This window comes from Prunus mume, linkage group LG6, assembly GCF_029339155.1.
Source record: "Prunus mume cultivar Tortuosa linkage group LG6, ASM2933915v1, whole genome shotgun sequence".
NCBI lineage: Eukaryota > Viridiplantae > Streptophyta > Magnoliopsida > Rosales > Rosaceae > Prunus > Prunus mume.
In genome coordinates this window covers 9,534,924-9,550,925 of record NC_142703.1, presented here as the reverse complement: position 1 = coordinate 9,550,925, position 16,002 = coordinate 9,534,924, and the positions used below count along the sequence as shown (strand labels likewise).

At 35.3% G+C, this 16,002-nt stretch overlaps 1 protein-coding gene across 1 annotated transcript; it reads right to left on the bottom strand.

Moving 5' to 3' along the window:
• Positions 1 to 5,537: 5,537 nt before the first annotated feature.
• LOC103334468 (protein LIGHT-DEPENDENT SHORT HYPOCOTYLS 4-like) lies at positions 5,538 to 10,615 on the bottom strand. Its single transcript, XM_008237444.3, has 2 exons — positions 9,294 to 10,615; positions 5,538 to 5,846 (listed from the first exon to the last, which is right to left on the bottom strand). The coding sequence occupies exon 1, from the start codon at positions 9,979 to 9,981 to the stop codon at positions 9,337 to 9,339; it is 645 nt and encodes a 214-aa protein (XP_008235666.1). The 5' UTR covers positions 9,982 to 10,615; the 3' UTR covers positions 5,538 to 5,846; positions 9,294 to 9,336.
• Between the last annotated feature and the right edge of the window lie 5,387 nt (positions 10,616 to 16,002).

Below are 16,002 nucleotides of genomic sequence, written 5' to 3'. Positions count from 1 at the left end.
CCAGGCCTTTTATTTTAAAAAAATTGGCTAAATTGCATGGAGGTTCCAATATTGGATGATCCCATTTAGATTCTTCGGCCCATTACATCCAAGTCCGAAGGTCATCCTCTCTTTAGATCTTCTTGCATGCAAGGCCCATTGCATGCATGATCTTCAAAACAACAACGGAGCTTCTATAATGAGGAGTCGTTACATGGTGAGAATGTCATATATGGACCATATATCTACCTTTATATTAGCCACATGATTCATTTGAATAGTAACTTCACTTAAGTTTAATGAAATGATATTGTGACTAATATGAAAGTTTACATGAGTGGTCCATATACGGCACCCTTACAATAGAATTTCACCTATAACGAGTGGGTGTGTTAAGAGGTTCAATCTAGTAGTCCAATAATAATTATATAATTGATCGGATGGCTATTAAGGACCTTATTATAACCCCTCACTACAGTCTCCCGTAAAACACACACATCAAATGAAAATTTGAAATTTTGAAAGGTGCGTTTTAGATTAGAATCCCCAAACCCGAACAGCCAAATGGAAGATTTCGATTGACTGAATTCCCGGTTGGTTAGGTCCAACCCTAGCCGAGCAGGTCAAGCCCCCCTACACAGACAGCGGATTGAAATCATGCTCAGCTTTATCAAATCAATCGAGACAAACAGTTAAAAGTACTTACCAACAATAAATCTATTTCAAAGCCCTAAAACAGTACAGAGATATATATATGCCTTCCTCCCGCCAGCCACAGAAGTTTGAAAAGGACATGACCATGCATTACTATATTTACAAATCCTGAAATGCAGAACCAAGAAGATTGTGGCTATGGGGTCGTAATTTCTAGGGCAACTTTATACAATCTGAACTCACATGCAGCAAGAGAGTTGCACACTACACAGACAGACACCCATTTATTGCATAACCTATAAAGCGCTCTATATAGAAATCAAATGAAACCTCCTTTTGTTTTTAGCTTCTGCTCTCTTCTTTACTTTGAGATAAAACCCTACTGTAGATCGCAAGCCCGAAAGGCAAGTACGTGTACTCTCTCTCTCTCTCTCTCTCTCAAAAAAGCTAGCTATAATATATCATCTACCATGCATGGTGTCCTTTCGTCAAAATCTCTGCATGCAGCACTGTGCATATATAATATATATGCAGGGGAGGCACCAGGCACAAGCATGCTAGACGACCGCCTAAGGCCCCTAAATTGCAGTGGCGGTGCTAGAATCTAATTAGAACAGACAATAGCTGAAAAAGATATGAAATTACATACCGATTTCCAAGTTTTATATAAAAGCTTCAATGGAATTCATGAGAAATGAGGGGGCCACAGCCACCTCTGGCCTGTGTGTGGCTCCGCCCCTGCCAAATTGGAACGGCCCCCAATTTGTATACTACATATAATTACATATGTTATTTAAAAATGTATATTATATAAAGTTAATTGATACTTTTGCATCGAAAAATGCAAGACAAGTGATGTTTTAATGTCTTTTATAAAGTTGTGTAAATTACATATTGTTTGTTTCTTAGATTTCACAATTGTGAATTTAAGTTCACATACTATTTTTTTTCCAAAAAATTTAGTGAAATAAAATCACATAAATATACATATAAATTTGAAGCCCTCATTTAAGTTGTTCGTCTAAGGCCTTCAAAACATAGAACCGCCACTGTATATATGTCGGCTTACATATACAGGGGTTACTGCCAAATGGTGCAGAATCGCTTAAATACAATGGTTGTTGTGCCACTCTGGGTTGTTTTTTGTTCGAATCCTTTTGGTCGTACAATAACAAGTTTTTAAGTATATAGCTAGTCTTCGATGAAAGAAAGAGAAAAAACAAAAAAATAATGGGAACAATCAATACAATATATGATCTGAAGACTAAATTAATAGCTAGGTAGGAGAAGAGATCGATCATGCAAATATGGTGGTCCAGGAAAACCTGTTCGTTTTCGTTGAATTTATGCCAACTCACAGAATGTATGTGATGTGGCCACTTTGATGCTTTAGCCGGCCCCGCGCTATATGTGATGCTTCACACAGGCTTCCTCAACCTGACAGTTTCACAGTGACGCGGCAGTGTCAACATACGAAACTATCAAGCATGAAAGTGGCCCCTCCTACTACTTCTTCCTTCCTCTCACTCCTTAGTTAGAGAAGAACCAATATTACTTGGCCAAGTCAATATCAATCTTCATAAAAGCCATGTCAACCTGTCGTAATTTATGGCAGATACTTGGGCTTTCGAGTTGTGTTCATGTTGTACGACTCGATGGCAAAATGAATTATCATGCAATGTTTTTTAACTTTCCGATGTGAAACAATACTGATAAATATTCTCAATAAATCCCCTTACGTGAAACGTCACTCAAATCTATACTATATATAGGGGACTCAGTTCCACCAAAAATCTCAGTCCGAAAAATAATCGAAGCTCTTTTTTTTCTCTTTTTTTTCTGTTCAAATAGTGCGTGTTTATTATTGGTTGTTTTGAAATGTTTGTCATTTGAGTACATGTTTATGTTTTTTGATCCAAGTATAATCAAATAAAATTACATGGCAGAATATCCTGTTTTCATTACTTACTTCAATATGACATGACATGTGCTCATGGTTTTTCACCTAAATAAATAAATAAATAAATAAAAATTACAAAAAAAGGAAAAAAAGAGAGAGAGACAGAAATTTCCCCTCTCGGATCAAAGGCCATATGAGGACCGTACGGTGAGAAAGTCCAATACAACCAGTAAAAAGAGGGAGGCTGTAGGACCCACACATCGCCCTTAACATTTTGACTCATTGGGGCCCATTTGAATGGAGACGAGATAAAAATTTGAAAGCCAATGAAACAAGTGATGGGGACGCGACAACAATCTCGTACGGTTCACGGTAACCGAAGCCAAAGCAAAGAAGCGCCGAGATGGTGCCACGTAATGGTATCGGGGATGGGGTTAGCGGTGGAGATCTGGTGTTGGAACGAGTGAAAAGCGGAGGAGCATAAATGTTACTATAACCGACATTGGAGACAGGTGTACACGTGAGTTTGCACGGTTGGAACGTCCTGATTGGGTCCTACTTTGTCCGTCGTGTTGAAGGTCCAGTCGGATTGACCGTAGAATGCGGGATTCTCGGATTGGAGAGAGAGGAACTCTGAGAATTTTATTTACTTCACATTTTCTCCTAGTTGATGATAAAATCCATATCAAACATTGTTCATGGTTTAAAAAAAATAAGAGTAATGTTATTTCGACACGCAAGATTGACCATATTAGCCGACCATTTTATATGACATTGATGTGGTCATGTCATGTCAATTAATGAACTCTCTCATATATATTATATTTTTATTTATTTTATAAATCAATAATCTTGAAAAACTAAAACAATAAAATTAAAATTAACCCTAGCGTCCCTTTGACTGTAGCCTCTCGTCCTTTCAGTACTTCCTCACGTCTCCGGCCCTCCATTCCTCCATCAAAAGGAGTTGCCATTTCCAATTGTCTTTGTATTTATAATGGGAAAATAGAAGGCCTTGAAATTGCTAGTTGTCTTTGTGAGGCCACCCAGATTGCTAGTTGTCTTTGTGATTCCTCCTACGATGCCTTTGTGAGCCCTCCATTCCTCCACCAAGACTGACTCATTCAAATGGGGTTTGTCTGTTCCCCTTGGAGGTGGAGGGGATGCCTTGAAATTGGGTGCGAAAGATTCTATCAAATGGGTTTGCACCTCTGGAATTAATTGTCTGTATACCTATATCAAGTGAGTTCCTTTTTTAATAGTTAATTTTTTTATTTAACTTCAATGGAAGAGGAGAGGGATGAGTAGATTTGATGAAGGAAGGGTTGGAGACGTGAGGAAGAGTTCATAACCAACGAGGCTACGTACAGGCCCAGGACACTAGGGTTAATTTTAATTTCATTGTTTTGGTTTTTCAGATTATTGATATGAGAAATAATAAATAAAGAATAATTTGAGTCTATATGACAATATTCATTAATTGACATGGCATGACCACCACATTAAGTGGTCGGCTAATGTGGTCAATCTTGTGTGTCTAAATAGCATTACTCAAAAAATATTATCGAGAGAGAGCAAGATGAAGCTCACACGCCACTTGAATAGTTGCTTGTAGCTTTTTCTTTGTCTCGATGCACCAGTGTGATTCGAGTGTAAAACATCTTTCAACAATAATATAACAAGAAGTAGTAGTTACAAATATTTTATCTTTGTGGTCAATTAGATTATATATGAATGACACGTGACATGCATTTACTGTTCTAAAGATTCTCGTTAATAGACTCGGAAAAATGTTAGCCTAAAACTTCACACGAGCAGATGACTATGATGAGATTGAAGGGTACTTTGTAATTACCAAAACTAATGATAATGTAATTAATCCTTAATTACTAACTGCATACCATTTTGTTCCCTAAACGAATCTATATCTGAGTCATGACGGTGATCACAAAATTCATAGTATTGGTACCCAAAAGTGAACAAATTCAGTAATAATTGTAGCTAGATATAAAGGCAGGTGGTGGCCAAGCAGATAGTTTGGAGGTGAGAATTTAATTTCTGGTAGCTGAAAGAAAGAATTATTACATGAATTGATTGTTGGGCTAGCTTTTGTAGACAACACGTGTGGGGTAGGGTTAGTAGTTAGTTGGAGTGCCGCGCAAGCTTAAGTCATGTGGCCGGAGGCTGGGTGTGGTTGTGTTATTAATTAATTTGGGGCATGGCTCACCTAAGCTACATCCAAGAGCAGAAAAGGGCGAGACGTCCTTTCTCCTTTGGAGGTTTCAAGAGCAGAAAAATTTGTGTGAAAACGGTAAAAATTTATCATATGTAACATATTGTGCGGTTAATTGGAAATTGCAACAGAGTGTTATTCTCGTTTCACACAACTTTTTTCTCGTTTCGTTGAGAGAGAGAGAGAGAGATTGAAATGGACCAATCCGTCACAGACTCAGTGGCTTAAATCATGCACGCAATATAGCACATCAAGTTATGGGGAAGGTAAATTTTATGGCAGCCTTAGTTACTGCCAGTTTAATTTGGCCTCTATTGCCCGATTTGTTCTGCCTGCATGCTCCTGCCTAATTATACAGTTACAGTACTGCTGCTGCACAGTAAATCAATTAAAACCCGAATTTATTTCATTTTGTTTTATTCAATTTTACACATGATTTGATCACGCAGAAATCTCTTTCTCTGATATAAGAATTATTTGATAATGTGTACCAATAAATAGCACAATTCATTGATAGATTATTGATACATAATGGAAAATTAGTGTGGTAGATTTCAATTGGTTGCAGAGGGAGAAGTAATTAATGAACAAATAGTTACTTTTATTTTGCCTCAAGATAGTTGGATTACTACTGGTTAGAAGTCCTGATGCAGCTGACACATTATTCAATCATGGCAAAATAATTTAACTGCAGGCACATAATTTCATCACGACAAAAAAAAAATAGCGATTCGAACACGAGACCTCGACTACATAGGTAACTGCACTTAATCGCTTAAATACATTCCACTCAAAATTACTTGTGACTAATATTATTTGTGGTGTTCTACACTTTTGACCCCTGATTTATTTGAAGCAGCACACAGCAGGTTCTGATAGTGATAGTCCCCCCAACTTATTGGTGGACACGCAGTCTGCTTCACTAATTTAGGACAATTATTTCATCCATGACGGAGTGGCATATTTGGTCATTTTGACTAGAAAATCAATAATCTCCAGTCACTCAGAGAGATTCTTTAGGATACTGCCTTCACTACCATTGAAAAAACTAGGTCCATCTAGAAGTTCTTGTCGGTTGACCTTCCATAAATTACATGCACGATAATATGGTAATGGTAAGAGTAATAATAATAATTAAGAGTAACATTTTTGAGAAATAAATCACAAGTTTATTTTTTCGACCCCAAAAAAAATAAGTTCACAAGAAAAGATCTCGAATGAGAAGATCCTGATATAGCATGCATGCTTCATTTAATGCGATTGAGGAATTAATTAGCACCATATCAAGTGTTAATCATCTACCTTAACACAAGATCGAACAACACGTATATGAAGATTACTCAATCGCTCAAGTGGAACCACTTGAACTATACTAACTCGTGCATGATGAATCGCTTAGACAAACTCGATTTGTAGTTTTTATACGATTGTGAAGAAGTGAAGAAATTTTTTGGTGTGACAATCACGTTGTCGCTTAGTTTATCAATTCACTAATGTTATAACACTTGTATCTAGTAATTAATAATATATATATCATAGTTGAAAAATAATTAACTTTGTCAGTCACCCATTAATAACATCACGCGTATGTATGCAAATCCTAATTAATGCGGTCTGAATGAGAAACAAAATAAGTACTAGTGCATATGAAAAAAGTACAACAGTAAATAAGAAACAAAATAATTATATGTTTTCAGCCTGCCCCCAACAAACCAGAAACCAGAGAAATGAAAAAAGTTAAAACACACGGGTAAAATGGTTGTATGTTTCGAGCTAATGTGGTCATAAAACATACCTGAGACCTAGCATGCATGCTCAAGTTAACAAAATCATGAAAGCCTCTTACACATGAAAATGTTTTCCAATGAAGAACACGAAAGAAAAACCATCAATAAAACAAGTTCGGATCTGAATGAGAGAAACAGAAGATGATATGAGAGACAATGAAGATATATATAGGAGTATATTATCTCTATGAATTAAGAAGGATATAATATCCCGCAGAGGTCTTCTGTTTTGACTTAAGTGATTATGTACATGAGGAAAAAAAGAACAAAAAGCAGAAACGCTTGCTAATTAGGACATCATACACTCATGAAGATGAAGTATATCAAAGACATATTGGTGGTGGGTGCTGCTATGTGTAGAAGTACTCCATTTCACCTTTAATTTGTAGCACACATGAAGATGATTGAATTATTGAGTACATATCTTATATGTACATAAATTCAAAAAATTCAGATCCTCTGCTTTGTTTTTTCTTGACCTTGAATCTTAAACGCGTTTTAGAAATTCAGTACTGTGTGGTCAGGTAGATATATAATGTATATAGATATGGTTGAAACAAGCAAAAATAAGATGAAAAGAAATAGACAGTCCAAATCAAGCATTACAAAGACATACACCAAAAGCTTAACTTTGTCAAGTAATACATACTATGTTATATAATCGAGACCTGTAATACGTATTATGTCAGATAATCACTAAATCAAACCTAAAAACTTAAGATGTCAGAAAATGAATCACCAATCTAGTAATGTATATCAAGCTATACTTTTTGAAGAAAGTTCGCAGTTCCTGAGAGGTGTTTCAGAAAAAGTAATTAATGGACCATAATAAGATAATTGATCTTGTCAAATGAGAGAGAGAGAGAGAGAGAGAGAGAGAGAGAGAGAGAGAGAAATCCGATGACGTGGTAAAGTTGATGGTAGCTTTTGATCCATATTTTACTAATAAACTGGTCTGTTGATGGAATCTAAAACATACTATAGAAAATAATCCTATGTTGGACCGAAATGATTAGAAGTATGAATAGATCCTCTAAGAGTTAAAGTGCTCCTTGATGCCCCACTACTTCAACTCAAACGGGGAAATAAGGTTTTTTTTTTCTCTGGCTACCACCACCTATCCTACGTACCATTTGTTAAATAATTCTAAGCTAATTTCTTCACCTAAATAATGAGCATTTTAATTATAGAAATTAAATTATTAGGAATTTTGACACAGCCTTGTCCAATCACAGACAAGCTGTCGGCCAGAAAGAATAATTTAAAACACTATTTCCCTCAATTTCCTATAGCTCGACTTGTACTTTTGAACCAACTATAACTAGCAAGCAGCAGCAGACATGTATATTTTTTGCCTAATTAGCCATAGCATCAAAATATGGCAAAGTATTGGATGCAAAGCTTTGCCTTCTTTAGTAGATTAATGCTTATTTTATTAACCTTGTTTCACGAAATTGGAACTCTCTCTCTCTCTCTCTCTCTCTCTCTCTCTCTCTCTCTCTCTCTGTTGCAGACTTCGCAGTATTCCACTATTTCTGTTTGGTTCAGTAACATCTGACTATCTGAGACTGATATGACAAATAAGGAAAGTCGCATATGACAAATAAGGGTTCATGACACGCATGCTCCACCCATAATATATCACAAAAGCAAATAATTGGATGAAATATATAGCTCTTCATGATCAATCTCTCTAATTACAATTAGCTCATAATCTGACAAAACCAGATTAGACAGACATAAACCAAATTTGAATCAAATTACCTCGTTGTACATGTGAGCTAGTGATGTCTAAAAGTTTTGTTTCTCTTTAAGTTTTGCACACAAGAAGAAGAAGAAGGCAAGGCATGTATGAATCAACCTATTCCTAAGACAGTAAAGTAGGAAAAGGTGGGAACATGGACAAGAGGGAAGCTAAGGGAAGTCAGAGATAAAGAGAGACTTGTCTGACAAAATGTACCGATCTGCAATACACAAAAGCATTCAAAAGAAAAGTATATATATTATATAGTGTTGCAAGACATATCTGACAACATATATATATATATATGTATGATCCTTGTGTAAAGTCCTTTCATACTTTAGCAAGTATGAAGAGAAAAAAAACTGAGTTAACTTGGAGTTTCCAGCACCAGCTTTCGAGAAATTTTTAGTATGTTTTACCCAAGGCTGCAAAACTGTGGGTTTATAGGGATGCATGAAAAAAGAAACAAAAGAAGAAAAAAAATGCATAAAAACCAAAACAAAATTATTAGAAAAATACTTCCCAAATGAATTATGTTTTTTTTTCTGGTGTGTTTTTTATATGGAATTATTTTTACACCGAAGAATTATGATGTATCAAACTGTGATTTCCAGGAAAGGATGCAAGCCGTAACCAAATTATTATGCTAAGTTCGATACGGATTAACCATGGAAACAGAAGCAAGAAGTACAAAGTACTAATACTAACAAACAGTGGTGTACTGTGTGCACATCGAGAAGAGGCTCACTCATAATACCCCACAGAAGATGGATCTAATTAAGTAAAGGTTTGCTTTTAGTCAAAGCAAAGCAAAGAGATTTATAGAAACACAGAATTAATTGATGAAAAACGCAGGTCTGTCTCTAGCTAAGCTTAGCAGTGGCTACCAACAACCACTTGATATCATGAAATTAACTAAAACCCTAATTAACAATAACATCCAAATACCACCACACAAGTCTTAAAAAGCGTAATTTAAATATATAAAGACGGTACCCTCATATCTTCATTGGTCGTAACAGTAGCTTGCTTTGACTTTTTATTGACCTGGATGGTGATGAACTGTCGGCGGCAGTGGGGGAGGCGGCAGCTGCTGCGGCAAAGGTGGCCTCTTCCGCTTCTTCTTCTCGTAGCTGATACCTCTTGCCTTCGACTGCAAATCACGAACCTCGCGAAGGTAAAGTCGAACGGCTCGAGCCCCAAACGGGTTGGCTTCGGGCTTGCCTCCGTTTTCTTCGAAGGCGGCTCGAAGGCGCCCGATGAGGGCGTCGAGGCTGCCCCATGCCTGGCGGAGTGGGCAGGGGCAGGGAGCCGGAGGGTTCGGGTGGCCGTAGAAGGGGCAGATGGGGGTGTGGACCTTGGTCTTGCCGAACTGATCGAGGTAGCGGAGGAATTCGAGGACGTGGGCCCCGCTGCACCTGGAGAGAGAGAGCGGGGGGCGGTGGTTCTTGAGGTATTGGCCGAAGGTGTTCCAGTCGCGCCGCTTTTGGTTCTCGTAGCGGCTGCTGGAAGCTGGAGATGAAGAAGAAGAAGAAGATGAGGTTCCAGCTACTCCTGCTGCTGAGGCTAGAGTAGTAGCAGGGTTCATTGAGCTTGTGTTGATAATTAGGTTATTGCTTGATGCCATGTTCATCTCATGGTGATGAGAGTTGGAACCTCCATCCATGTCTTGGATTGAATCCATGGAATTAAGTTGTTTTTTGCTTTGTTTTTGTTTGAAGAACTCTTGATTTCTTGTTCTAGGGTTTCTTCACCACACAGAGAGAGAGAGTTCTAATAATTTGTGAAGCTAGCAGTACTGAGATGAGTCTATGTTGGCTATGGTTTTATAATTATGAAAACAAGTAAGCCAAGCACACTGATGAAGAAAGAGATCGAAAGAAGACAAAAGTTCTGATTAATTGATTGATATTACAGGATTTCCATTTTCTGAAAAGAGGTAGAGGGAGGGAGGAAGAGAGAGAAGGAAAGGAACTGGAAATGGTGAAGCAAAAGAAGATTTTGATGTTGATGAAGAGAGTTGATGAGATTGATGGGAGAGTACAAGCTGATAGAGGGCACTGTTGCTCCTGACTACTCTCTCTCTCTCTCTTTCTTGTGGGTGTTTTGTTTGGTTTGATTGAGCAATATTACTATACAGAGATTTGGGAGGCTCTGGTTTTCTGATGGATAATTGTGTGCAGCTTTGGTTTCTTAAAATGTTAAGGGGCTGGTTTTCCCTAAAAAAGGGGCAAACTCAACTCTTAATAAGGGATGATTACAATTATTCTTCTTCTCCTTCTTTTGTGTGTGTGTGTGAGAGAGAGAGAGAGAGAGAGAGAGAGAGAGAAAAATTTGTGTTTTAGGGCTTTTTTGTGAAAATGGAAAGGGAGTTTGGACAGTAGGTTGAAATGGAGACAGGAAAAAGTTTGAAGGGGGTAAAATTAAGGGAATAACATGATTTTGTTTCTTGACCCTTGTTGTATAATGAATTGAATGACAGTTCCTTTTCTAAAGTGACAAGAATGCCCTTGTCAAAATTTAATTTCTCTCCCACTTCTCTTCTCCTAAATTCAGACTTTAATTTCTGACACATGAATTCGGCCCCATCTCGCCTTTAAAACACTTGAAATAGTGACCTATGTATGGAATCCCCGTGGGTTCTGATTTTTTGCACAACACCCTACTGTGACTAAGAAAGTTTTGGAAACTAGGACATGAACTGTGCTCATATTTGAATAGTTTTATACTCACATCTGATGATTAAACACAAAATAAGAGATGAAGTTTGAGCAAATGTAAGATCGTCTTATTTATCCCATCTCTCTCTCTCTCTCTCTCTCTCTCTCTCTCTCTCTCTCTCTCATGCATGTACATTACCAAATGTAAAATGTGCAATCGAAGGATTTAATTTTCTCTTACTTAGGTGTCCTATCAAATGTGGCAATACTTAATAAATTATTACAAGAGAGAGTATTCTGCATCTAATGATGAAAATTTTGTTTTAGATCTTAGGTTTCTCTATCAATAGGTAACTATTATGGTATCTGAGCACGTAACAAAATTATTGACTCTAACTAAGGAGATAAATTTGATTGATGTTATAGTCAATATGATTAATAATGAAAGTGATGGTTATTATCTCACACACTAGCGTGATATCTACACCTCTCTTATATATGTGGAATAAAGCATACACATACAATTTTCAATGGGAGCTGATTTTCCCATTTTTATTTTCTCCACTTACACTCCCTTTTGTTTTTTTAATATTTTTTAATTAATATTTTTCTTTTTTGTTCTTTCTCTTTCCTATTCTACCCTTGCTATATGTTTATTTCTTTTTACTTTCACTTTTATATTATTTCTTTGGCTTAAATGTCAAAATGGTCCTTGTGTTTTATAACGTTTGCCAATTTATTCCATATGTTTTTTTGGGTGAAAATCCATGTGTTTTCAATTTGGCCAATTTGATTCATGTTTTTAAGACTGTTAGTGAATTTGGTCCGTTTCGCTAAGTTGCTACTAAATGAACATCATAATATTTTTTCATTTTGTTTTGAAAACCTATAAAGCTTTTTGAAGTTAATAAAAATTTGAATTCATTTAAAAATACATTAAAATTTCAATTAAACTAAAATATATAATTAGAAAAAAGAAAAAGAAAAGAACGGCGTAGTCTAGTCAAGAAGCGGAGAGTTGCTCAGCTGGTGGAGAAGAGGGAAGGACCATTGCGGAGTGGTAAGGCTGTAGGGGGCTTTTATTATATATATATATATATTAGAGGTGGGTGAATTGGAGTTGGGGAGGTAAGTGTGACTTGGAGAGTTGGAGCCTTTGGGTGTCGGTGGGGAAAGTGGCTGGAGGTAGAGATTGACAGGGTTGTTGGGTTGTTCCAATTCTACAATCGTTGTGCAACTCCTCCCCTCCCCCACTACACCCTTCTTCTTTTTTCTTTTCTAATGTTTATTCAACATTTTATGAACTTCATAAAGCATTATATAGGTTTTCTAAAAAAAAAATGTATATATTATGTTCATTTAACAGCATAAATAAAAAGAAATAATATAAAAGTATAAAGAAAAAGAAAATGGAGTGTAACTTGAGAAATTAAGTGTAAAGAAAAAGAAATAATATAAAAAGTGAAGTAAAAAGAAATTAATCTATATATCTATATATATAAAGCAAAGGGCAGAGAATAGTAAACATTCAAAATACCAAAAAATACCATTGATTAATGCAAACATTAAGAATTGAAATTATTTCATAAAAAAAAAAAAGAATTAAAATTATTAATTAAATGAGGATAATAAAGTAAATTCACACTTTTCATATTTAAAAAAATTAAAATTAAAAGAAAAATTAGATAATGGATCCTATTTTTATGGAATACAACTACCCATTATCTTTTTTAATTCTAAAATAAATTTTAAGTTTTTTTAAAAAAAGCCTCTCGCATGTCCGGAATCGTGTGCAGAGAGGCTAGTAATGAGGATAATATGGTAAATTCACAGTTGTTCATATTAAAAAAAATTAAAATTAAAATTAAAAGAAAAATTAGATAATGGATTCTATTTTTTATGGAACACAACTACCCATTATCTTTTTTAATTCTAAAATTTTTCAAAAAATAAAGCCTCTCGCAGGCGCTCAAGCTCTTGCTGAGAGGCTAGTGTAAAATAATGGTAGAATAGGAAAGAGAAAAAATAAAAAAGAACAAAGATGATTAAAAAGTATTAAAACACCAAAAAGGAGTGTAAGTAGAGAAAAAGAAAGTGAGAAAATCAGCTCTCTTTTTAATTCATTACTAGGGTTCTCCTACAATTTGACCTAAAATATATAAATAAATACATGTGTGTTTATAGATATATCTATAATCGAACGAATTACTAAGACATTAATTTCTTTGAGTCAATATGCCAAAGGGAGGGATCTCAGTTATTTAGCTACTGGTGCATTAATTTTTTTTTTAAAATCCCCTTGTTTCCCACTGTTATTTCTAAATTTAGAAAATTATTAAATCTCCTTTTATCTTTCTCATTCATGTGATCATGAAATAGGGACGTCAAAATATAATCAGGACTTGAAGACAATTTCATTTGAAGACCTTTCTTATCGAGAGGAGCAATAACATATTAAACTACACGAATATTATGACTCGGATCAGGACATTTCCTAAAAGACCAATTGTTCCAAACCACTACATACACTAGTGGTTTTAATTAGCGATGTTCGATTCATTAGAAGTAAATAATGCTCTCATTACATTTGTGCTTGGAGAGTAATAAAAATAATTTTATTACCATAAATAAATAAAAATTAGTAATAACAACAATAAAAATTAGAGGTAATTGTGTGGGCTTCTAGTGTCTTTACAGCTGTAAATTATGGAATTTTACCCATTAGAATCACAAGTATGTGGTAATTATATCAAATTTCCTTTACCGTCCTACAAAGGAGACCGGTCCATGATCTCAAATATTTTTCTTTTAGGTTAGTCATAAGTTCTGACATGACCTTAGTTTACGTGTCCCAAGTCAAAAAGTTTTTGTAGTGTTCTTCGATCATTCTTTTTATTCTAGGGGTGCGAGTCCTGTGACGGCTACAGTACTATGTTGATCAAAATTATTATTGTAAACACATAATTAAATTATTATTAATCCATGTAATGACAACATATTTCATGATAGATTTGTAGACTAAGTATACTTTGCAAGCAAATGAGAGTCAATCATCACTAGTCATATACTTCTACCTCGTCACTTAAGAAATTAATGACAAACAAAATGTATCTTTTAGATTTTTGGGCACTTTACTTGTGATAGTGAAACATTTTACCTCCATGAATTCCCTGAATCTAGACTACTCTCATTCCGCATTTCCGTGTCTTTTGTTTTACTTTTTGACAATTTGATAAATGAATATTCTAAACTACTTTAATGTATAAGAAGAGGAATTGAACTCGGATGTAAAGACGAACGTATTATTTTGACTAACTAACTTAACCTACATATGCCGGTGTAGTGTGATTTAAATCAGACTTATGGGTAGGATTTGCAAGAAATTCATAATGCCAGTCAACGAACAAACATACACTTGGGATTACAATCAAAATTTTCAGACCCTTGAAATCATAAGCTAGCATTGATTTGATAGAGTTAGGGTTCTGTATACATCCTTTGAGATCTAAGCCTAATTTCTAGTAGGTCTGCATGCATGTTTATATATTATAATAATTATAATAATAATTACAACAAATTATATTGGTTTCTCACGACCCTCGAAAAAAACTGGTGCCACAGATTAGTTAATTTCCAAACCTATGAAAAATCATCTTCATTTACTGTATAACCTCTGCCCTTGTCCCCCCTGCTTGGATATGAAGTTCCACTCCTGTTTCCTCTTACAGACTTACAGTGCAAATATGGAGAGATGACTAGTGTTTTTATTAATAAAAAATTATAATAATCAACAAACTAATCCATTATTGTTAGTGACTTTCTTAATCGAGATGCTCAATTATATAACAAGCATCATCGTACCTCTTTTTAGGTGACGTGTACCACCATTTGACTAATAGCTACAAGGGCGGGATAGTGAATATAATTATAAATTACACTAGTTTTATTAGACACGTTAATTATTGATTGGTATAAAATTTATCGTGAAATTGACATTAATCAACGACTATCGATCATTCACGCAAATAGAAAATCATTACGTGCATACATATAAGTAAGTGTTTCATTATTATTCAGATTAGAATACCTCGAGACATAACACCTAATTGAGCATGAAACCTGCATGTAATCGGGGATCCATACACATACCAAAACGGAGTCCATATCTATCTGGTACAGCTTCAACAAACTCTTCTTATTTATTTATTTTGATTTTTGGGAAAAATCCTAAAATTAGAGTGGAGAAACCTATACATGCTTTAAAAATAAATTAATATATTAGAATCGTGAACAGTAATTATTTTATTATGATTACTAAGACTAAAACATACCAGAAGAATCTTTGATTTTATTTTATTATATCAAGCACGAAGTGAAAAATACACAGCATTCATAGTAAAATAATATAAGACCAGCTGTGGTAAATTGTAATCGGCCAATCAGCGGTACACAGGGCACGCGCAAGGTGGGTCCACCTATAAACGAACGGTTGAGAATGAGCGTGACATAACCTCAGTATCATTTCAATATTGCACATCGTGTCAATCGCGACTAACCATGACACAATTGACATACCTCAAATAATTTATTAATATTCATCGCATTTTTTGCATATGGATATCAATATCATTCTCTATCTATCAACTGTCTCCCTTTTCAAGGAGAAGGCATTCGATCTGCTTTGTGTTTAGGTGGAGGTTTGTTGAGTAAGGCTTGTTATTTCAATTTGGTGGGGCCAAAATTCGATTCATGTGTACATGGTTTGGTTAATTATGATCGATAATAGTTAATCCTAAACAACGAATGGAAGTTGGAAAATAATTTTTGGAATTAAGCTAGGTTAAGTGTCTGATTCTATGCGGGGAGGATAATCAAACTCGAGTGCAAGAGAACGGACGCATTGCCTTGATCAACTAACTTAACTCACGTTTTGTAGAGTAAACTATTGTTTATAACTCCTACAATTTTTCAAATTAATTATTAGTTTAATTGCAGAACGAATATGCCAAATTGTCATTTTAAGCTGCCTAACAGAGAACAGACAC

Coding starts and splice junctions, on each gene's coding strand:
- LOC103334468 (XM_008237444.3), bottom strand. CDS start 9,981: ATGGATTCAATCCAAGACATGGATGGAGGTTCCAACTCTCATCACCAT.